The 22300-nt window shown below is 50.1% G+C and overlaps 1 protein-coding gene across 1 annotated transcript; it reads left to right on the top strand.

Annotated features, from left to right (window-relative positions):
* The first annotated feature begins 295 nt into the window (after window positions 1-295).
* LOC117058869 (T-complex protein 1 subunit theta-like) lies at window positions 296-4832 on the top strand. The gene is given in 7 exon segments (XM_033170283.1): window positions 296-467; window positions 3174-3504; window positions 3507-3967; window positions 3970-4290; window positions 4293-4325; window positions 4327-4525; window positions 4528-4832. Coding segments are annotated over 6 exon segments (1647 nt in total). The 5' UTR covers window positions 296-467; window positions 3174-3176.
* The last annotated feature ends 17468 nt before the right edge of the window (window positions 4833-22300 follow it).

Genomic DNA, 22300 nt, shown 5'->3' with positions numbered 1-22300 from the left:
ACATTTCCCCCCATTTAATTATATATCATTTCCCAGAAATTATAAATTACTTTACAGGTCCACCACATATGATAAAAGGTACTGGTTTTCTTCCTCCCCCCCCCCCCGGCTCAGGTGCAGAAACGTCTTGGGACAACTCTGCAGCTTGTGACATCAATAGATACGAGCGCCTTCACACCTTTGCCTCTCTCCCATTGGCAGTCTGCCCCAGCAGAGTCGTGCTTCGTGCATCAGAAGCTGGGCTGGCAGTCGGCAGGGACAGTGCACAAGGGAGGTCACTTTGCGCCTGGGTCGCCACATGGCCTCACAGGAAGGTGCTCTGTGCCCGCTGGAATGTGCCACTGTGACATCACCCCCCTCGACCTCCCACCCCAGAAGCAGCCGTTAAACGGCTGATTCTGCCAGCTGAGTCTTGGCATCTCGGAGCTCCCTGGCAATCTCCGGACGTCTCTTCTCGCCTTGCTCCAGTAGGTTGCCTCTTGATGCACGGGCAAAATGTTGTAGGGGCAAGTGAAGGGGTGTGGTTTTCAGGCCCCAAGTCCTTAGAGAGAAGCGGGGGGAGGAATTAGCCAGTGTGGTGTAGTGGTTAAGAGTGATGAACTCGTAATCTGGTGAACAGGGTTCGCTTCCCGCTCCTCCACATGCAGCTGCTGGGTGACCTTGGGCTACTCACACTTCTCTGGAGTGTCTCAGCCCCACTCACCTCACAGAATGTTTGTTGTGGGGGAAGAAGGGAAAGGAGAATGTTAGCCGCTTTGAGACTCCTTCGGGTAGTGATAAAGCGGGATATCAAATCCAAAATCATCTTCTTCTTCTTCTTCTTCTTCTTCTTCTTCTTCTTCTTCTTCTTCTTCTTCTTCTTCTTCTTCTTCCTCCTCCTCCTCCTCCTCCTCCTCCTCCTCCTCCTCTTCTTTTCCTTTATGGGAAAGCAGCCCATGTGAATTAAACTTGAGGCTTGGCACAGTCATATTCTTAGCAATTTTGGATGGCTGGTATAAGACACACACATCTTAATCTATATTGTGGCACCTGTGGAAAGCGTGCTGTTGCCAGAAATTAAGCAGGCAGGTCCCTGCCCGCAAGGGGCCTACAGTACGACAAATAACCCAAAGGAGCAGAGGAAGGGGAAGGGAATGCAGGCAGGCATAAACAGGACGAATCTGCAAGTATTACAGTGACACTGGCACCAGATTTATGGTGGTTCCCCCACGCAGGGCGCCGAGCTGATGGGGCGCCAAATTGAGAAGATCCATAACTGAGGAGATCCATTTGGGGGCGCCCAATTTTGGCCTCGCGCAGGGTGCCACAGTACCAAAGTCCACCCCTGGCGACACAGATGCGTTTTATTCATTAAAAACCTTCCATCGTGCTAGATTTCAAGGCAGTCTGTATAAACAGACACAAAAAGAAAACAGCAGGTAAAGACTTTGAGCTAACTGGTAATATACATTCTTAGGCTCCGTTTCAGGAAGGCATGGGAATAAAGTGGTGGTGTTTAGGGGCTCATGGAAAAGGTGGGTTCTTCTGCAAGATGTGAAGGGGAAAAGAGGGGACATCGCACCACAGGGTTCCCAGGAGCCATAACAGGGGCAGGGGGATAAATTTGATCCACTTTGCATTAAAAAGGCATATTTACTTTGTTTGCTTTTCCCGAAATGACACACGAACCAAAACACAAGCCGTCCTTCACAATGCGCACTTCTTGGATTGTACCGTTTATTTCTCCAGACACATAAGGCATTCAAAAATTCATATGCTAGAGCAAAGTACTGTATCCATATATGGCACCTTGGTTCTCAGACTTAATCCGTTCCGGAAGTCCGCTCCAAAACCAAAGCGTTCCAAAACCAAGGCTCGCTTTCCCATAGAAAGTAATGCAAAATGGATTAATCCATTCCAGACTTTTAAAAAACAACCCCTAAAACAGCCATTTGACATGAATATTACTATCTAACGACATAGTTCCAGTTACAGGTGGGTAGCCGTGTTGGTCTTGCATAGTAAATAAAAACAAAATAAAATAAAAAATTATGTCCAGTAGCATCTTAGAGACCAACTAAGTTTGTTCTTGGTATGAGCTTTCGTGTGCATCTGAAGAAGTGTTTTTGGTATGAGCTTTCGTGTGTATCTGAAGAAGTGTGCATGCACACGAAAGCTCATACCAAGAACAAACTTAGTTGGTCTCTAAGGTGCTACTGGAAAGATTTTTTTATTTTATTTTGTTTTGACTAACGAGACCATGGATCCATAAAATGAAAGCAATAATCAATGTACTGTACTATAAAATAAATAAGACAGTATTGTAGATGATAAAAAAATGTAAATTTTTTTTCATAACTGCACTGATGGTAGTCATTGTTTGGATGCGGGGATTTTATCCGTTTCCGCAGTCGCGCAATCGATCAATCAGTGGCTGAACTGGGTTCCACATAGTCACAAAAACAAATTAACCGAAAAAGCCTTAAAAAACAAAAACACAAAACAAGTAGCAAAAACAAAAGTGCCAAACTTAATCCATTCTGGAAGTCCATTTGACTTCCGAAATGTTCGAAAACCAAGGCGCAGCTTCTGATTGGTGCAGGCGCCCCAGAAACAATAGCCGACAGCCGCATTGAATGTTCAGCTTCTGAAAAACGTTAGGAAACCGGAACACTTACTTCCGGGTTCTCAGCGTTTGAGAACCAAGGCGTTTGGGAACCAAGGCGTTTGAGAACCAAGGTACCACTGTAAATGCACAGGTGAGTGAAAAAGGCATACGAGAATGCATTCTGTTTGGGAAAATCCGGTATACTGTATTAGGGGAAAGTGCTTGTAAAAATGGGTATGTTAGAAAAAACATTCCACACAAAACTTCATTATATCTGGGGAAATGGCTTTGCGACAACAGGTGCGTTAGAGGAATCCGTATAGAAAAATGGGCCTCTTCGGATAAATTTTCACTAAAACGTTGAAGAATCTTCATGAGGATTTTGGGAGGCTGTTGCAAGCGAGAAGTGCAGGGACAGCGGGGGAGAAAGGGTGGAGGGAGGAGAAGGGAGGCAGGACGGCCTTGTATTTACAAAATGGCTGCCGTGGCTGCTTCCCCACATCCCTAAATCCTGCCAGGGACTGGCGATGGCGTTTTCTCGCTGCCAGGTGGGCTTTCCAAACACCCTGTGCCTCTCCCTCCACAGGTGATGGCTGCCCACGTACCCCAAGCCCCCGGGCTGCCCCAGATGCTCAAAGCGGGCATGAAGTACTTCAGCGGCCTGCAGGAAACCCTCTTCAGCAACCTGACAGCCTGCAAAGCCTTGGTGCGCTCCTTGCGCACCTGCTACGGCCCCCTGGGCCGCAACAAGCTGGTGGTCAACCACCTCGGCAAGAACTTCCACACCTCCCATGCCGCCACCATCCTCCGGGAGCTGGAGCTGGAGAACCCCGTGGCCTGCCTGCTCCGCACCGCGGCCGAGACACAGGACGTGGAGACGGGGGACGGGACCAATTTTGTCATCCTCCTGGCTGGGGCGCTCTTGAGAACGCCGAGAAGCTCCTGCACTCGGGGCTGCCGGTGGTCCACATCCGGGCCGGCTATGAGATGGCCTGCAAGGAGGTCCTGCGCTTGCTCCCCGGCCTGTCCTGCTACGTCCTGAAGAACCCGCGTGACGTCGAAGAGGTGCTGTGGGTCCTGCAGGCGCCGTGGGCAGCAAGGTCTTCGGCCACCAGAAAACCTTGGCCAGGCTGGTGGCCAAGGCCTGCATCCTGGTGTTGCCGCCAGACCGCGCGGCCTTCAACACGGACCTCATCCGCGTCTGCAAGATCCTGGGCGGCGGGGTGGCCGACTCCAGCGTGGTGGAAGGGGTGGTCGTCTGCGCGGAGGCCGAAGGGATCGTCCGGCGCGTGGAGAGGGCCCGGATCGCGGCCTACTCCTGCTGCTTCGGCCCGTCCGGTTTCGAGGCAAAGAGCACCGCCGTCTTCAGCAGCGCGTCAGACATGAGGGTCTTCAGCAAAAGCGAAGAGAGCATCATCGAGCAGCGAATCCTGGACCTCGCCAGAGCCGGCGTCACCGTGGTGGGTGGCCGGGGGAAAGGTACACGACATGGCGCTCTTCTACGCCAACCGGTACCGTCTGATGGTCGTCCGGCTGCACTCCCGGGTGGAGCTACAGCGCCTGTGCAAGGCGGTGGGGGCCACTCTGCTGCTGACCGTGGCTCCGCCGGCGCCCGAGGAGCTGGGCCACTGCCGCCGCGTCTACATGAGCGAGATTGGCAGCACCAGCGTGGGTCGTCTTCAGCCAAGACGGCATCGCTTGCCCTGTGGTCACCATCGTGCTCAGAGGGGCCACCACTGGAGATGCTAGACTGTGTGGAAGAGGCCATCCACGATGGCATCAACGTCTACAAGGTCTTGGGCAGCGACGCACGGCTGCTGCCTGGTGCCGGGGCCACCGAGATGGCGCTGTCGGTGAGGCTCAGCACCTTGGGGATGTACTTCCCCGGATCCGAGCAGTATGGCATCTTGGAGTTCTCCCAGGCCCTGAAGACCCTCCCGCTACCCTGGCGGAAAACGCAGGCCTGCCGGTCAACGAGGTGATGGCCAAGATAGAGGTGCAACACCAGCTGGGCACCCAGAACACAGGCCTAAGGATGACGAGTGATGAGGCGGGCACCATTGATGCTGCCAAGGAAGGGCTGTTCGACCCGGTTTTGGTGAAGTACCGAGGCATCATGCTTGCGACCCAGACAGCCGTCACACTGCTGGGCGTAAGCGAGGTCATGATGGCCAAGAAGAGTGGGGGGCCCAAGCCTAGAGGGGAGAACCCCAACTGGGACCAAGAACCAGACTCGTTGGATTGACATCTTGAATACTAGCCAATGTCACCTTATCAATAAAGTACAATGGCCATGGTTCTCTCTCTCTCTCTCTCTCTCTCTCTCCTCTCTCTCTCTCATCTCTGGGGTTGCCTATCTGGTTAAGTGGGCAGGAGAAACATTACCGTCCTGTTTGCCAAGACACACTTTTCATGGACTCATGAAACTGTTGCATCGGAGGAGACCCCAAGGGTCATCTAGTCCAACCCCCTGCAACTGCAGGTCATCACAGCTGATTTTTCTCTCCCGTTGAACAAAATGATAAATATGGGTGCTGGGCGAAGGGAGCCTAAATTCTTCTCCATATATTATGCAAATTAGCTGAGATCAGCGTGTCGTTATGGGGAGAAGCTAAGACTAGCCAGAGCAATGAGTCCAGCCCATTAGTACACTATACCCTGGCTGCTACATGCCCTGGTTGGACCGAGATCTCATTAGAAAAGTGAGACCGTAATGCTTGGTGCAGAGCTAGAGGGTTTTGGACTACAACTCCCATCAAGCCGTGGCTGCCTGGGGCTGATGGGAGTTGTAGGCCAAAACCTCTGCTTGGCACCTAGGTTCCAGTTGAGAGGAAGTTATTCTGATTGGCTTTTGGTATTTGCCCCTCCCACCTCATCCGGGCAACAAACCTGCAAGGGAAGAGAAAGTGGTGGAGAGGAAGGGTTGAGCTTCACAAATGACCATGTCAGGATTTGAACTTGGCTCTCCCTGTCCAGCCCATGATAAAAGGAAAGGAAAACACACCTTATAAGTCGCTTGTAACCCGCAGGTCTCTAAGCAACTTACATTAAAGAAAAATATAGGCCCATGCATAACAGCATAGCGGAAAAAGCGGGGATAATATAATACATTAACATTTCATACAGAATACAACTTACGGGAAAACAAAAGCAGCACACCAGACCCGGTAAACAGTAGCAAACAACATTAGCATATTCAACCACCCAGTAATTAGCAGATAAACAAAACCTCAACCTTCCCTTCACATCGAACCAACAATTTGCCCCACTTAATCTCCCACCCCAGATTCAGGGCTGTGGGGGTGGTTCCCCTGCACAGGGCAACAAGTGGGCAGGGTATAATTGTTTTATTATTATTATTATTTATTATTATTATTATTATTATTATTATTATTATTATCAGAGGTGGCACAAAATTATAATATAATAAAACCTATATTTATATGAGTAGCTACTGAGAAGATCCATTAGAATGCAGCTGCACCAAAAGGAATTATTGTAAAAATAAGAAATATTGGGGTAGATTTCGTCCTTACACAGGACGCCATTGTTACCAAAGTCCATCCCCGCACTCAGAAGTCTGGTGTTAGGCCAGCTACTGCAAATCTGCCAGTGGGTACGTCCAATGTCATCCCACCAGAGATGGTCCGGCATTTCTCCCCCCATCTTCAGTGGGGAGCAGTAGCAAAGCAAAGCAGGGGGATGGCAGCAAAAGTTTCAGAGCATGGGGCAAATCTCTGCTGCGGCCGAGAAGGGATAACAGACTGGGCCACGGGTGCTGAGTCCCAGAAGCTGCTGTGCTCAGCCTAAGCGAGGCCATGTTTAAGGAGTCCGGGAAAAAGTGGCCAGAACTACATGGAAGCAACAAAGCTGTCCCAACAGGTCGGCACGCCCACCTGCCAAACTTTAAACACGGGACGAGGCATGCTCACTCACGAGACTGCAGAGCATTATTTTAGAAGCTCACTGCCACAGGGAGGATGCATCTGTGGCCAGCAAGGGAAGCACCACCAGGTCCCGGGGAATAAGCCCATTGATTTCCACCCCTCCAGCAGTGGGCCTATGCTCCTTTCCCCAGGGGAGAAGAACAGAGAGGGTAGTCCTGCTTCCCTCAGCTTCATCGGTAGGCATAACAGCATAAGAGCAGGATCAAGCCAATGGCCCACTCTGTCCCAGGAGTGTAGGAAGGGGGCGTTGGCGGCGTTCTGCCCCAGGTGTTGTCACTGAGGGGGTGACATTCGGTGCGCCACCTGCCCGCGACCCCAAAGCCTACCCCAAGCCGCCGGGGAAAGGGGCGGAGCTGTGCTGCCTTACTGGCGGCCTTCCCCCTTCGTTTTGAAAGCTTGGGGGAGGCTTGGGAGTCACGGGTGGGTGGCGCACTGTTCCCCACTCCCCACTCCAGGGATGGTTCCTGGGAAGGGGGAAGCCTCCCCCGAGCTGTCAAAAGGAAGAGGGAAGGGAGGAAAGAAGACGAGTTTGGATTTGATATCCCCGCTTTTCACTACCCGAAGTAGTCTCAAAGCGGCTAACATTCTCCTTTTCCCTTCCTCCCCCTAAACAAACACTCTGTGAGGTGAGTAGGGCTGAGAGACTCCAGAGAAGTGTGACTAGCCCAAGGTCACCCAGCAGCTGCATGTGGGGGAGTGGAGACGCGAACCCGGTTCACCAGATTACGAGTCTACCGCTCTTAACCACTACACCACACTGGCTCTCGGAAGTGCTCCCAGATCTCTTTCACAAGGCAACAGCTTAGGGGAGGTAAATGAGTTTGGCGCTGCCGCCAAAGAGGCTCCCCTGGAGGATTCTGGGACGCCAGAGAGGCAAGAGCAGTTATTAAGCTGCTCCCTCCCTAAGTCTTGGCAGTGCAAGAGCAAGCCCAGTGCCGCCCAACCCGAAACTTTGCCTCCTTTGTGGGTGCTCCCGGTTCCTTCTGGAATGGGTGAGCTCGTGACGGAAGCCGGCAGGAGGGTCACAAACGAGGGGTGGCTCCCTTCACATTCAGGTGTCACCTGCTTCCCTTGTTTCTCAAGGGAGGGTGGCACCCCTGTCTCCAACCCCTGGCCATCCCTTCGCCCCGACTCTCCTCTCAACTCTCAACTCTCTCTGCCCCCACCCCCTGTCCAGGAAGCAGCCCTGCCATGGGTGGCTCGCCCTGCCCCAATGGCCCCACCCCCGGGTGCCAGAGCAGCTAGCTCCGCCTCTGCCCTGGCCAGCATCCCATTCTCCCAGCAATACCCCAGTGGGAAGTGCTAAAGCAGGATCCGAGCACAGGAGCCCTCTCCCCTCATGTGGCCTCCAGCAATTGGTATCCGGAAGCATGGCTGCCTCTGAGGGTGGAGGCACAGCACAGCCATCAGTGGCTGCCAGCCATGAACAGCCCTCTCCTCCAGGAGCTTGTCTAATACGCTTTTAAAGGTGACCAAGTTGGTAGCCGTCACTGCTTCCTGTGGGAGGGAGTTCCATAGGCCCTGCACATTCCCCCTCTGGGCCTAATAATAATAATAATAATAATAATATAATAATAATTTATTAATTGTACCCCGCCCATCTGGCTAGGCTCCCCAGCCACTCTGGGCGGCTTCCAACAGGATATTTAAAACACAATAAGCATCAAACATTAAAAACTTCCCTAAACAGGGCTGCCTTCAGATGTCTTCTGAAATACACCGTGCTACCTCTTGTGCACCAACATTGCAGCCCAGAGCTCCCCAGTCCCATTAAAGTCCTTTTCCAGAGCCACACCAGGAAGGCTCCCTAGCTTGGATGTGTCTTTACAGTCTTAAGAACATAAGTCGAGCCCTGCAGGATCAGGCCAATGGACCACCTAGTCAAGCATCCTGTTCTCACAGTGGCCAAATCAGTTGCCCCAATGGGAAACCTGCAATCAGGATTCGAACTCCCTCACGCAGTTTGCAGCAACTGAAATCCGCCAGCCCCGCTGCCTCCTCTGGGCCTGCTTCTTTCCTAGATTTTCCCTGGAGGAGAGGGTCTCCTGATTCGTAACGGGGGGGGGGGGCAGGCGAAGGAGAAGCAGGGCTTCGTTCTGTGGCTCCCAACTCTCTCAGCCGCCTGGCGCAAACCAGCCGTAGCTGCACCTGCATCCGTTTGGCGCCGCCGTCCAAGAACAGCAATTAGCAAGCGCGCTTCCCCCATCCAGGCGTAATTAACTAAATGGCCCCCGCAAATAAGGCCCGTCTCGCGGTAATCAATTATATTAACGCGCGGCTAACAGAAAAGGCTGCTCCGTTTTGGGGTGCCGGCTTGGGGACACAGATGTTGGCTGTTTCGGCTGAGGCCGGGCATCGGTGAGGCCAGCGCAGTTGAAGATGGAAAAAGATGAGCTGCACAGAGCAGGATCCCGGGAAGTTCTCCTGCGCAAGCCCAGTTGAAATGAGGATGAAAGGGTCTGGAAACCAAGCCTGATGAGGAACAGTTGAGGCAGCCGGGTCTGTTTAGCCCGGAAAGAGGAGATGGGGGAGCCATCTCGTTTTCCGCTGCTCAGGAGGGCAGGACCCAAACCGATGGGTTCAAATGACAAGAAAGGAGATTCTGACTCAACATTAGGAAGAAATTTCTGAGGGCCAGGGCTGTTCGACAGTGGGTCAGGATGAGAACAGGATGCCACGGGCCTGATCTGGCAGGCTCTACAGTGGTACCTTGGTTCTCAAACGCCTTGGTACTCAAACAACTTGGAACCCAAACATTGCAAACCCGGAAGTAAGTGTTCGGGTTTGCGAACTTTTTCCGAAAGCCGAACATGCTCTGTTTTGAGTGCCACACTTCCGTTTTGAGTGTTACGCCGAAGCCTGTCTGTTTTTGCTATTGATTTTACATTTTTGTTTTGCAGCTCTTTTTGTGTGTGTGACTGTGTGGGACCCAGTTCAGCTACTGATTAATTGATTGATTGATTGATTGTGTGACTCCAGTACATTGTTTCTTGCTTTCATTTTGTGGATCCATGGTCTCGTTAGATAGCAAAACTCATGTTAAATTGCTGTTTAGGGGTTGCTTTTAAGTCTGGAACGGATTAATCCGTTTTGCATTACTTTCTATGGGAAAGGGCGCCTTGGTTTTGGAACACGCTTTGGTTTTGGAACGGACCTCCGGAATGGATTAAGTTTGAGAACCAAGGTACCACTGTACTTGGGTTCTCATGCCACTCTAGCTGCTCCTGGTGACTTTGCTTGGCCTTTTTATTTCGGAGCAGGATTGCTCAAAGTGTGAGTGGTCGTAGCAGTCCGGGGTGTGTGGGTGGGTGTGTCAGCCTGTGTGTTCGTGTGTGAAGTTTTGAACGTCTCGCGGCAGCTAGTTGTGAATGGGCAAGGGATGCAAACTAGAGTGTCCGTGGGCTTGTCCTTTTGGGAGAAGCCATGGCCCATTTAGTCCAACCTGAATAACTTTCCTTCCAGTAGCACCTTAGAGACCAACTAAGTTTGTTCTTGGTATGAGCTTTCGTGTGCATGCACACTTCTTCACACGAAAGCTCATACCAATAACAAACTTAGTTGGTCTCTAAGGTGCTACTGGAAGGAATTTTTTATTTATTTTGTTTTGACTATGACAGACCAACACGGCTGTTGTTCAGTCATTCAGTCGTGTCCGACTCTTCGTGACCCCATGGACCAGAGCACGCCAGGCACGCCTATCCTTCACTACCTCTCGCAGTTTGGCCAAACTCATGTTAGTAGCTTCGAGAACACTGTCCAACCATCTCATCCTCTGTTGCCCCCTTCTCCTTGTGCCCTCCATCTTTCCCAACATCAGGGTCTTTTCTAGGGAGTCTTCTCTTCTCATGAGGTGGCCAAAGTACTGGAGCCTCAACTTCAGGATCTGTCCTTCTAGTGAGCATTCAGGGCTGATTTCTTTGAGAATGGATAGGTTTGATCTTCTTGCAGTCCATGGGACTCTCAAGAGTCTCCTCCAGCACCAGAATTCAAAAGCATCAATTCTTCGGCGATCAGCCTTCTTGATGGTCCAGCTCTCACTTCCATACATTACTACTGGGAAGACCATAGCTTTAACAATACGGACCTTGTCGGCAAGGTGGTGTCTTTGCTTTTTAAGATGCTGTCTAGGTTTGTCATTGCTTTCCTCCCAAGAAGCAGGTGTCTTCTAATTTCGTGACTGCTGTCACCATCTGCAGTGATCATGGAACCCAAGAAAGTGAAATCTCTCCCTGCCTCCCTTTCTTCCCCTTCTATTTGCCAGGAGGTGATGGGACCAGTGGCCATGATCTTAGTTTTTTTGATGTTGAGCTTCAGACCATATCTTGCACTTTCCTCTTTCACCCTCATTAAAAAGGTTCTTTAATTCCTCCTCACTTTCTGCCATCAGGTAGTATCATCAGCATATCTGAGGTTGTTGATATTTTTTCTGGCAATCTTAATTCCGGTTTGGGATTCATCCAGTCCAGCCTTTCGCATGATGAATTCTGCATATATGTTAAATAAGCAGGGAGACAATATACAGCCTTGTGTACTCCTTTCCCAATTTTGAACCAATCAGTTGTTCCATATCCGTTCTAACTGTAGCTTCTTGTCCCACATAGAGATTTCTCAGGAGACGACTGAGGTGATCCGGCACTCCCCATTTCTTTAAGAACTTGCCATAGTTTGCTGTGGTCGACACAGTCAAAGGCTTTTGCGTAGTCAATGAAGCAGAAGTAGATGTTTTTCTGGCTACCTACCTGTAACTGAATAACTTTCTGACAGCAATAGCTGTTCGACAGTGGGATGGTCTCCCTCAGAAGGTGGTGGACTCTCCTTCCTTGGAGGTCTTTACCAGAAGGTTGAATGGTCATCTGCCGGGGTGCTTTATAATAATAATAATATAATTCATTATTTATACCCCGCCCATCTGGCTGGGTTTCCTCAGCCACTCTGGGCGGCTTCCAACAGAATATTAAAATCTATTAAACATTAAAAGCTTCCCTAAACAGGGGCTGCCTTCAGATGTCGTCTAAAAGTCTGGTAGTGTTTTTCTCTTTGACATCTGATGGGAGGACGTTCCACAGGGCGGGCACCACCACCGAGAAGGCCCTGGTTCCCTGTAAGCTCACTTCTCGCAGGGAAGGAACTGCCAGAAGGCCCTCGGAGCTGGACCTCAGTGTCCGGGCAGAATGATGGGGGTGGAGACACTCCTTCAGGTATACAGGACCAAGTCCGTTTAGGGCTTTAAAGGTCAGCACCAACACTTTGAATTGTGCTCGGAACCGTACTGGGAGCCAATGTAGTAGTAGTAGTAGTAGTAATAATAATAATAATAATAATAATAATAGAGATTGCTGCACCGTTGAGGGGGGTTGGACTAGATGACCATTGGGGTCCCTTCCAACTTAATAATTCTATGATTCTGGTGGTCCAAAGATCAAGTCATTGCTTACTTGTTTCCATGCTCAGAAGGGCACCCTCTGGTGGCTGCAGGCAGCACCTTTTGAGGCAAACCTGAACCTCTGGACCCCTGCCATTTTTGAAAGATGCTAACGGAACGTCTTGCGATTTTTCTCCTGGTGCCAGATTTAATCTGTGAGCCACGTCTTAGAACAATGACAAAAGGCGGAACAGGGTTTTTGTTGTGTTTTGTTTGTTTTGTTTTTAATACATAGCATTTATTTCCCTGCCCCTGTCCTGCCCCAAACCAATTCTGAATTTAGGAGAAAGGGGACTGAAACCCAGAGATCAGAGCAAACTCGGAACAAGTGTTACTATGATGGAAGAAGGGGGGGTAGTTTTGCTTCAGAAAAGAAAGGAGGTCCTAAGCCTCCGTTACACACACACACACACACCGCCCACAAATCCAGAGCCCTATCTCACCTTTGAATCTCTTTGCAAATGCCGATTCCTCAATCGGTGCAAAAAATGAAAAATTAAATCAAATTATCTTTGTGTTTCCATGGGGAGCTAAATATAGAGCAGGAGGGAGTGTGTGTATGTTTGGCGTGTGTGTGTGGGGGAATAAATGGGGGGTGAGACCAGGCTGGGGTGTGGGGAGGAGGAGGAGGAGGAGGAAGAGGCGGAAGGGGTGAGAAGAGGGAGATGGGAGCACAGAAGAAGGTGTGAGGAGTGAGAGGAGAAAGAAAGAAAGAAAGAAAATTGTTGCCCAGAGAGGGTAGCAGGATTCAGAGAAGTGAGAACAACTAAAGAGGAATAGGAGGATGGGGGGGGGTGCAGATGCGGGAAGCCGGGGGGGCACTGGGGTGACTTTCCGGCACGGGGAGATACATCTGGGTGTTGGGGAGCTAGGCCTGCAGGAAGAGATCTGGAGAGACAGCACTGGGGAGGCAGTCCATAATTCCTGATTACAGCTTGATTTTTAAACCGCTCTGGGAATTGTAGCTTGAGGAGGGCAATAGGGGTCTCTGAACAACCCTCAGCACCCTTAAGGAAAACTACACAAGGGTGAATTTATTCCCTGTCAGAAGTATCTCAGTAGTTTGCCACGTGGAACAAGAAGAAAGGGGGGTAGGGAGTTTAACTCATTGACTCCCCAAGGCGCAGCGGTACCACCCCCTGGAAGGACAATGGGGTTCCCGGGGGGGGTGCTAAGAGGCAAGTGGGTGGGGTGGTCAAAGTGACTTTGAAAAGCTGGCATCACTGGATCAAGTCCATCCGTTTTGTTGAATTAATCAAACTAATTGCATTTGAATAAACACACAATCGTCAACTGTTCTGGATTTTACGGCGTCGCCACCTTCCTTCGTGGGTCACACAAATGGCCGTCCATTTTCGTAGGGTGGGCACTGGGAAACATGTTTGCAGAGCCAAGGGGGTAGGCGGCAGGGGCTCGAAACAGTTTAGAAACATTTCCCCGAAGGGGCGAGTTGGTAAGCCCAAACACCTTCTGTGTCAACCTCCAGCTGACATCTAACTTTACAGAAAATGCAAACCTGTAGCATTGGGGGGGGGGACTAATTTTAGGAGAGGGGTTGGATAATGAACAAAGGCGAGCAGCCAGAGACCAAGTGGGCGATGACCTTTATGTGAGCCTTTGATATTTGGCGCACCTTTCTGATGCTAAATCAATTCGCAGAGCAGGGGAGACACACAGATATATATACTCCTTTTTTTTCTTTTTTGGGGGGTGGGGGTGGGGGAATAAACCCTTTTCTTGGCTCCTCGGCCCATTTCATTCCTTTTGTCCTGCCTGCTTTATGTCCAGGCGGCCTTTCGCTTCCCCCGGCTCTCAGACAGGTTCCCACCAGAACCTCCTTTCACGCTCCGACCTCCAGGAGGGATGACTGATTCTCTCCGCTTGTAAGGGTTGAACTTTTCAATCCGTCAATATTTGACTTCTCGGTGGGGGCCGCTCCGTTCCGGCTCCGTCCTTTCTGCCGTGTGCCAGAGGCTCCCCAAACCACACAGCCTCCCCGCCTGGCCAACACCAAGGTGTCGGCGGCTGGAATGTGGCCGGGTGCCCACAGGAGCCCGCTGGCCCAAATGCGAGGAGGGATCGGGGTGTTTGTGGGCGCGATGGCCTGTCAAACACAGGACCAGCCTGGCACCGTCAAATGCCCAAGGGAGGGGAGGACTGGAGCGCCCCAGAGCGACCCGGCGAAGGAGCTCGAATCGGGGAGCAGAAATGCACCTGACCCCTCCTCTTGTAGGGTTGGTGGGGAAGGGGGTGTGGGTTGAACAGAGGATGCTGGGAATCTAGGTAGGATTCTGGGAGTGGGCTGCTAATGGCATCTGAGGAGGGAAGCGGCATCTCCATTGCCAGTCCAGGAACACGGGGCAGCGAAAGCCGCTGTTATCTATATATATATATAAATGTTCCCATTGCGTGCGCAGCGGACATCGATGTTCTCCATAACTGCTGGACCAAAGCGCATCAGATTAGTACAAGGCGTAACTTGACCATCAAGGAAGGATCTGGCATAATAAAATTTAAAAAAACCACACCTGTCATGCCTAAAATAAAGGATAAGGTGGGGGAGTGGCACGCCTATTATACCTCACCAGCAAAAGAAATGAAGACTCCAACAGCATCCAATAGAAAGGCAGATTGCCTGCTGACGTCATCAGACCTGCGCCGACAAATAACGCCCCGTCCACCATTTTATAACTACCACCTGTAAGCACCCAAGGACTTTCTGACACAAACTGCTTAGTGGAAATGTGGAAAAAAGACGGAGCAGGAGGCAGGGCAGTTCCGGAAGAGAGGGGGGAGCGAAATAAGCCCAAGGCTGCCTGAGAGGTCGCACTGAGTAAGACCGGCTCTGAGGGGATTTTGTCGCTGGGGTGCGTAATTTTGGGACTGGGGTGGGGGAGAATGCTCTTTTTAATGGCGTAGAGCATGGGGCCAGTTAATTGTGAGGAGGGGGGGGTCTTTGTGTGTGGGGGTGCGCTTTTACAGTAAAAAAAAACCCACAGCAAGGCCCGCAAGTAGGGCTCCATAAGGTGCCCAGTGCCCTCACTTAAAATGGCCGCTGCACACTCACAGGCATTTTAAAATTTCCCAAGTGCCCTCACCTAAAATGGCCGCTGCAGCTTCGCATGTCGACACACACAGTCTCAAGTGATCAATACCACCGACCAATGTGTTCTTTACGTAAAATGCATCTCTGGGTTATTTGTGGGGCATAGGAATTCGTTCATTCACATGGTCTGAGGGACAGTGGACCGGCCCACAGCTGAAAAAGGTTGCTGACCCCTGCTCTAGAGGGACAGGGAAGAATGAAAACAGAAGCTTCCAGAATACTTTCGGGGTCAGAATTTTAAAAAGCAAAAAACCCCACAGCAACGCGTGGCGGGCCAGCTAGTAATAAAAAACTGCTCCTTTTCCCTTATGGGGTATCCAAGAGCCCGTATAGAGTCCTTAAGTGGGTTCCCTATCAGTAGGAGAAAATAACAGAGGCCAACTAGAGAATATTGAGAAGCAAAGCAGCTACTAAGCCTGGTCTTTATTCAAGGAACTGTTGCAACAGGGTCCCCCACTCCCCACATGCAGGAGGGAGGAGAACCCAGAAGAATTGTGCGCAATACCTTATATAGACTCTTGAAATTGCCCACCCTGTAGCCCAAGACCACCCCCCAAAACATCAAGCATATATCACAGAAGGCGGCATCTACAGCAGAAATCCTGTCTGCCAGGATACCTGATAATGGTCACTGGTTGCATTACCTGGGCAGCCTGGCCATTCTTTTGTGATGGTTAATACTTTAGTTCCTGAGTCCAGGTCACAGGCTAACCCTATTCATACACAAACACGCCCTTCAGACAGGATTTGCAAGCAAAAGACAATGGGATGGCTTTCCCCATTTGCCTCCCTTACTGCAGAGGAATATTGAGGTCACTGGGAGAGTCAAAATGGCTCAGGATTGCTCTCCTGTACTATTTTAGACACGTCTTGTATATTTAGATATGTGTGCATTTATGAATATTTGTACAGTGGTGCCCCCGCTAGACGAATGCCTCGCTAGACGAAAAACTCGCTAGACGAAGGCATTCGTCTAGCGGAAGGCTGCCCGCTAGACGAAAAAGTCTATGGAGCTGCCTCGCAAGACAAAAAAAATCGTTTTTTTTCGTTTTGCGGAGCGCGGCTGTCATTGCCGCTCCGCAAGACGAAAAACCCGCTAGACGAAAATTTTTGCCGAACGAATTATTTTCGTCTAGCGGGGCACCACTGTACTACGCTTGAGACCTTAGAATTCTTATAACACCACCACCACCGACTCATCCCAAGTCCGCCATTTTGTACAGGAAATGTACCCGAAGCAAAGCCCTTTGTGTGAGAAGCTCACTTGGAGACAGAAACAGAAGGGGTCTGAATTTGGGAAAAGACGGCTCTCTGAATTTCCCCAAAGAAGGACCAGTAGGATGCAACCACTTTGCCTCAATAAATCCCATTGTTTTGGGTGGGTGTGGGTTTTCTTTTCCTTTTCCCCTTTTGCTCCCAGTTGCAGTTTGGGGTTGGGCAGGTTGAGATCTCATATTTGTTGGGCCTGGAACCAATGGCCGGACCTGAACGGAAGTTGGAAGACAGAGCCTGGAGATGGAGGAGGGACTTCCTGGCAAGCCAGGACTGCAGGTGTTGCAGGTAGAAATAAAGAACAACATACCTCCAATATTTCTCTGATGAGAATAGGGACATCCTGCTCCATAATGATAATTTTACTATTTATACCCCACACATCTTAACTGGGTTGCCCCACCCACTCTGGGCAGCTTCCAACATACCGTATATACCCGAGTATAAGCCGACCCAAATATAAACCGAGGCACCAAATTTTCCTACAAAAACCTGGGAAAGCTTATTGACTCAAATATAAGCCGATTCACCTTTGCCGCTGTGGAGGAGGAGGAGGAACGAGCAGCCCGAAAGCAACCCTTTGGGCTGCTCCTTCCTCTTCCTCCTTTGCCAAGTTTGCATTTATGCGAGCAGTTCAGGAATGGAACAAGCTGCCTGGGGAGAGTAAAGAACTGCTGTTCTTGTACGCTTCTTAAGGAATGGTTGACTGGGGAGAGCGGGTGGTGGCACGAGCGAAGAGAAAGAGCTTCTTTCTCGCCGCCCCCACCTCCCACCTCACTCAAGTATAAGCCGAGGGCAGCTTTTTCAGCACAAAAAAATGTGCTGAAAAAACTAGGCTTATACTCAAGTATATACAGTATATAAAAACATAATAAGCCTAGGGCCTTCAAACAGCTCGGTGGGTCAGATAACTCCATATCCTCCAACGTTTCTCCAATGAAAATAGGATCATCCTAAGGACGCGGGTGGCGCTGTGGTCCACAGAGCCTAGGGTTTGAAGATCAGAAGGTCGGTGGTTTGAATCCCTGCAACGGGGTGAGCTCTCGTTGTTCAGTCCCAGCTCCTGCCAACCTAGCAGTTCAAAAGCATGTCAAAGTGCAAGTAGATAAATAGGTACCACTCCAGCGGGAAGGTAAACAGCATTTCCGTGCGTTGCTCTGGTTCGCCAGAAGCAGCTTAGGCATGTTGCCACATGACCCGGAAGCTGTACGCCGGCTCCCTCAGCCTGTAAAGCGAGATGAGCGCTGCAACCCCAGAGTTGTCCACGACTGGGCCTGACAGTCATGGGTACCTTTACTTTTACCTTTAAGGAAAAGTTGGACATTCCTGGATCAAATCAGAAACCGGGATGGATGCCCCTGGAAAATAGGAACACTTGGAGGGTCTGGAACAAGAGCAAGGTGAGGTTTTTCACAGGAGAGCTGAGGTGAAAAGGCTGTGTCAACTCCTTTTCCTATAAAATCAAAGCATTAGCCGCCTCTCTGTTTCTCCTCACTTAGAGTACTGTGCTTCAGAAACGTCCCTCTGCCTCCCAAATGTCTGGAACCAACAAAAGCACAAGACTATGAAGGTGCTGTATATGGAGCTGGACCACTGGAACATTTTGCCAACAATGAGGACCTTGTTATTGCCAACACACTCTTTCGACAGAAAAATAATTTAAAACTTCATTCAGGCATCCTCGGTCAAACCACTGACACGTGGCACCTCTTAGACTATGTTATTGTCCGTGCTAAAGATCGCCGTGATGTGCTCCTTACCAGGGCTATGACGAGTGCCGACGACTGCTGGACAGATCACCGACTACAGTGGTACCTCAGGTTAAGAACTTAATTCGTTCTGGAGGTCCGTTCTTAACCTGAAACTGTTCTTAACCTGAGGTACCACTTTAGCTAATGGGGCCTCCCGCTGCCACCGCACTGCCAGAGCACGATTTCTGTTCTCATCCTGAAGCAAAGTTCTTAACCCGAGGTACTATTTCTGGATTGGTGGAGTCTGTAAACTGAAGCATCTTTCACTCGAGGTACCACTGTAATATGCTCCAAGGTGGGTGTCAAGATTATACCTCAACGCAGGCTTCAAGGAAGGAAACTAAGGCGCAAAATGAACACTGAAGCCCTTCAAGATCCCATTAAACAGGATTGCTTCCGAACGACTCTTAAGGCCCACCTGCTTTCAGAATTACCAAGCTACTAAGAAAAAAACCTATGCCAACGCTAAGGCTGAGGTTCAAAGAAGAACCAGAGAACTAAAAAACTAAAAAAATGCCTGGTGGATTAAAAAAAAAACCTCAAGAGATCCAGCACTTAGCCAACACTCATGATACACAGAGTTTCTTTAAAGCCACAAAGACCATCTATGGGCCAATAAATCATGACATATGCCCCCTACGATGAGCAGACGGTTGTTGTTGTTGTTTAGTCGTTTAGTCGTGTCCGACTCTTCGTGACCCCATGGACCAGAGCACGCCAGGCACTCCTGTCTTCCACTGCCTCCCGCAGTTTGGCCAAACTCATGCTAGTCACTTTGAAACACTGTCCAACCATCTCATCCTCTGTCGTCCCCTTCTCCTTGTGCCCTCCATCTTTCCCAACATCAGGGTCTTTTCCAGGGAGTCTTCTCTTCTCATGAGGTGGCCAAAGTACTGGAGCCTCAACTTCAGGATCTGCCCTTCCAGTGAGCACTCAGGACTGATTTCTTTAAGGATGGATAAGTTTGATCTTCTTGCAGTCCATGGGACTCTCAAGAGTCTCCTCCAGCGCCATAATTCAAATGCATCAATTCTTCGGCAATCAGTCTTCTTTATGGTCCAGCTCTCACTTCCGTACATCACTACTGGGGAAACCATAGCTTTAACTATACGGACCTTTGTCGGCAAGGTGATGTCTCTGCTGTTTAAGATGCTGTCTAGGCTTGTCATTGCTTTCCTCCCAAGAAGCAGGCGGCTTTTAATTTCGTGACTACTGTCACCATCTGCAGTGATCATGGAACCCAAGAAAGTAAAATCTCTCACTGCGTCCATTTCTTCCCCTTCTATTTGCCAGGAGAGCTGTTCAGCAGTGGAATTTGCTGCCAAGGAGTGTGGTGGAGTCTCCTTCTTTGGAGGTCTTTAAGCAGAGGCTTGACAGCCATCTGTCAGGAATGCTTTGATGGTGTTTCCTGCTTGGCAGGGGGTTGGACTGGATGGCCCTTGGGGTCTCTTCCAACTCTAGGATTCTATGATTCTAGGAGATGATGGGACCAGTGGCCATGACCTTAGTTTTTTTTGATGTTGAGCTTTTTTTTGATGTTGAGCAGACGGTACCACACTTCTAAAAGATAAAGAAGCTATTCCACTGCGCTGGAAAGAACACGACCAACATCTCCTTAACCGCAGCAATGGGTCGCCAGGATTTCAGAGGGGCTCCTCTCCCAACCTGGCTATTCCATCAGGGATCAATCCCGCATGCAAAAGCATACCCTCTTCCCAATGAGCTACAGCCCCTTCTTCCCATCAGTGCGCACACTAAAAAAAAAAAAAAAACACGTAGAAAGAGAGTTATTTTTAAATTGTGCAGGCAGCATGTGAATCAATGTGTTTGAATCATCAAGAGCACAACATGGTGGGCTTTCTGTTTGGCGCATCAGGGGGCCAGTGTGCCAATCCGGGGCGGCATACTTTGCCACGCTGCTCATCCTCGGAGATGCTGTCATGTTGCCACATCACCACCTTGCTGGCTGGAAAGGCACATTGAGGCAGAAGGAGAGGGCCTTGTGGGGCTTCGGGGAGAGTGAGGATTTGGGTGGGGAGGGGATGGGAGAGGGAGCATTCCATGCAAACGAGGTGAGATCAGAGTTTATACATAAAAGGGAAATGTCATTAGCGTTGCTTTAAATGGAAATGCAATCAAAGGTTCTTCCCACTCCTTTTGTCTTAATTAGGGACTATTGATATGTGCTCCTTCCTCTCCAAAAACCAGGCTGGAAGGTGTCTGGGGATTAATAAAGTTCATGAGAAGAGCTCTCCTCTCCCGCCCCACTACCAGCCCCCTCCAACCCCAGGAGGGGGGCCAACTCATGTGCCTCTCCCAGGTAGCTCAGATCCCCCCCCCCCACCAATTGCTCTCCAGAGAGGGCAGAGGCCCAGATATAGGGCACCCGCGTCAGGAAGCGGAGCTGTGAAATTGCACAATCAGGAGTACGGAAGCTGGCACCTCGGTGGGTGTCAAATCCACACACACACACACACCAGCCTCCACCTCGCCTGCCACCCTGCGCGCACACACCCTGGAAGGTGGCGCATCTGTCAGGCGCACTGAGGAGAGGTGGCCCTGCAAATGGGACGGACAGATGGGAAGGGGTGGCAGGAGGGGTGCGAAAGAGAGACCTGGGCCCACGGAGGCAGGAAGGCACACAGGCACCGGGGACGGGAGGAGCACACAGCTCTTCACTGGCGCATAGAATTTCATGTGCAGAGGGAGAGAGGGGGACATGCGCGCTTGCTCTCAGGCACAGAATAAACGCACGCACAGGTGCAATTCCTCAGGCCAAAAACAGGCAGGCATGGCATGGCTCACACGGAAAGATCACACCCTCACACTGCTCATTAAGCAATCCACCCGTTTCGTAATCGCAGGAAGCGATAGGAATGTTCAGTCAAGCTAGAGGCCTCCATTTGGGTGGGGGGTTAAAGCATACTGTGGGGTTTAGAATCATAGAATGGTAGAGTTGGAAGGGACCCCGATGGTCATCTAGTCCAACCCCCTTGCAATGCAGGAATCTCAACTGAAGCATCTCTGGCAGATGGACACCCCCCAAAAAAGTTTTAAAAGGTAAAGGACCCCTGACAGCCGCGAACGACTCTGGGGTTGCGGCGCTCATTCGCTTTACAGGCCGATGGAGCCGGCGTTTGTCTGCAGACAGTTTTTCTGGGTCATGTGGCCAGCATGACTAAGCCGCTTCTGGCGAAACCAGAGCAGCGCACAGAAACCCCATTTACCTTCCCCTCTGGAGCAGTACCTATTTATCTACTTGCACTTTGACGTGCTTTTGAACTGCTAGGTTGGCAGGAGCAGGGACTGAGCAACGGGAGCTCACCCCGTCACGGGGATTCAAACCACTGACCTTCTGATGGGCAAGCCCAAGAGGCTCAGTGGTTTAGACCACAGCACCACCCGCATCCCGTCCCCTGCTAAAAAAAACCTCCAAGGAAGGAGAGCCCTCCACCTCCCGAGGGAGACTGTCCCACTGTTGAGCAGCTCTTACTGCCAGAATGTTATTCTGGTTGGACTAAATGGGCCAGGGCCTGATCCAGCAGACTCGCTTTATGTTCTTCATTTCCTGTCTTCTTAGGAATTCTCCCCAAAAGTACAAGCCCACAGACACTCTAGTTTGCATCCCTTGTCCATTCACAACTAGCTGCACCAAGACGTTCAAAACTTCACACACGAACACACAGGCTGACCCCCCCCCCCCGTGCCGGATTTACATATAAGCTAAACTAGCTATATCTTAGGGCCCCACTCTCTTGGGGGGCCCCAAAAAAATTAAGGGGAAAAAAACCTGGAAGTGCATTTCCAAAATATAAGATAAAAAACAAATAAAATAAAACCTACAGACAGCAACAGTGTTTTATGTTGTGTAGGCTCCTAGGATGTGTAAGTCATGGGCCCTGCCTGCTAGCCTGCTCCCTAAAATATCACTGGTTTGCTCATTTCTATATATAGGGTGCCTACATTCTGCTATGTATAATTATTAGTACCTGGTTTGCATCATATATTTACATCTCTTATTATCTCATGTTATACTTATAGCAAGTTTCTAGAGGCTAGATTATGAGTCTTTTTTAAACTGTGTTTTTAAAGGAACTTTTTGTTATTGCCAAATGCCAATGTGTTTGCATTATGAAGTTAGTTATGAATAAAAAGAATTTTAAGTTTGAGCTTAATCATTATTTCACAATTCATATACTTCTTCTTAACTGCATT

This window comes from Lacerta agilis, chromosome 14 (assembly GCF_009819535.1).
Source record: "Lacerta agilis isolate rLacAgi1 chromosome 14, rLacAgi1.pri, whole genome shotgun sequence".
NCBI lineage: Eukaryota > Metazoa > Chordata > Lepidosauria > Squamata > Lacertidae > Lacerta > Lacerta agilis.
The sequence above is the reverse complement of the archived record's forward strand: the minus strand, read 5'-3'. Positions and strand labels throughout refer to the sequence as shown.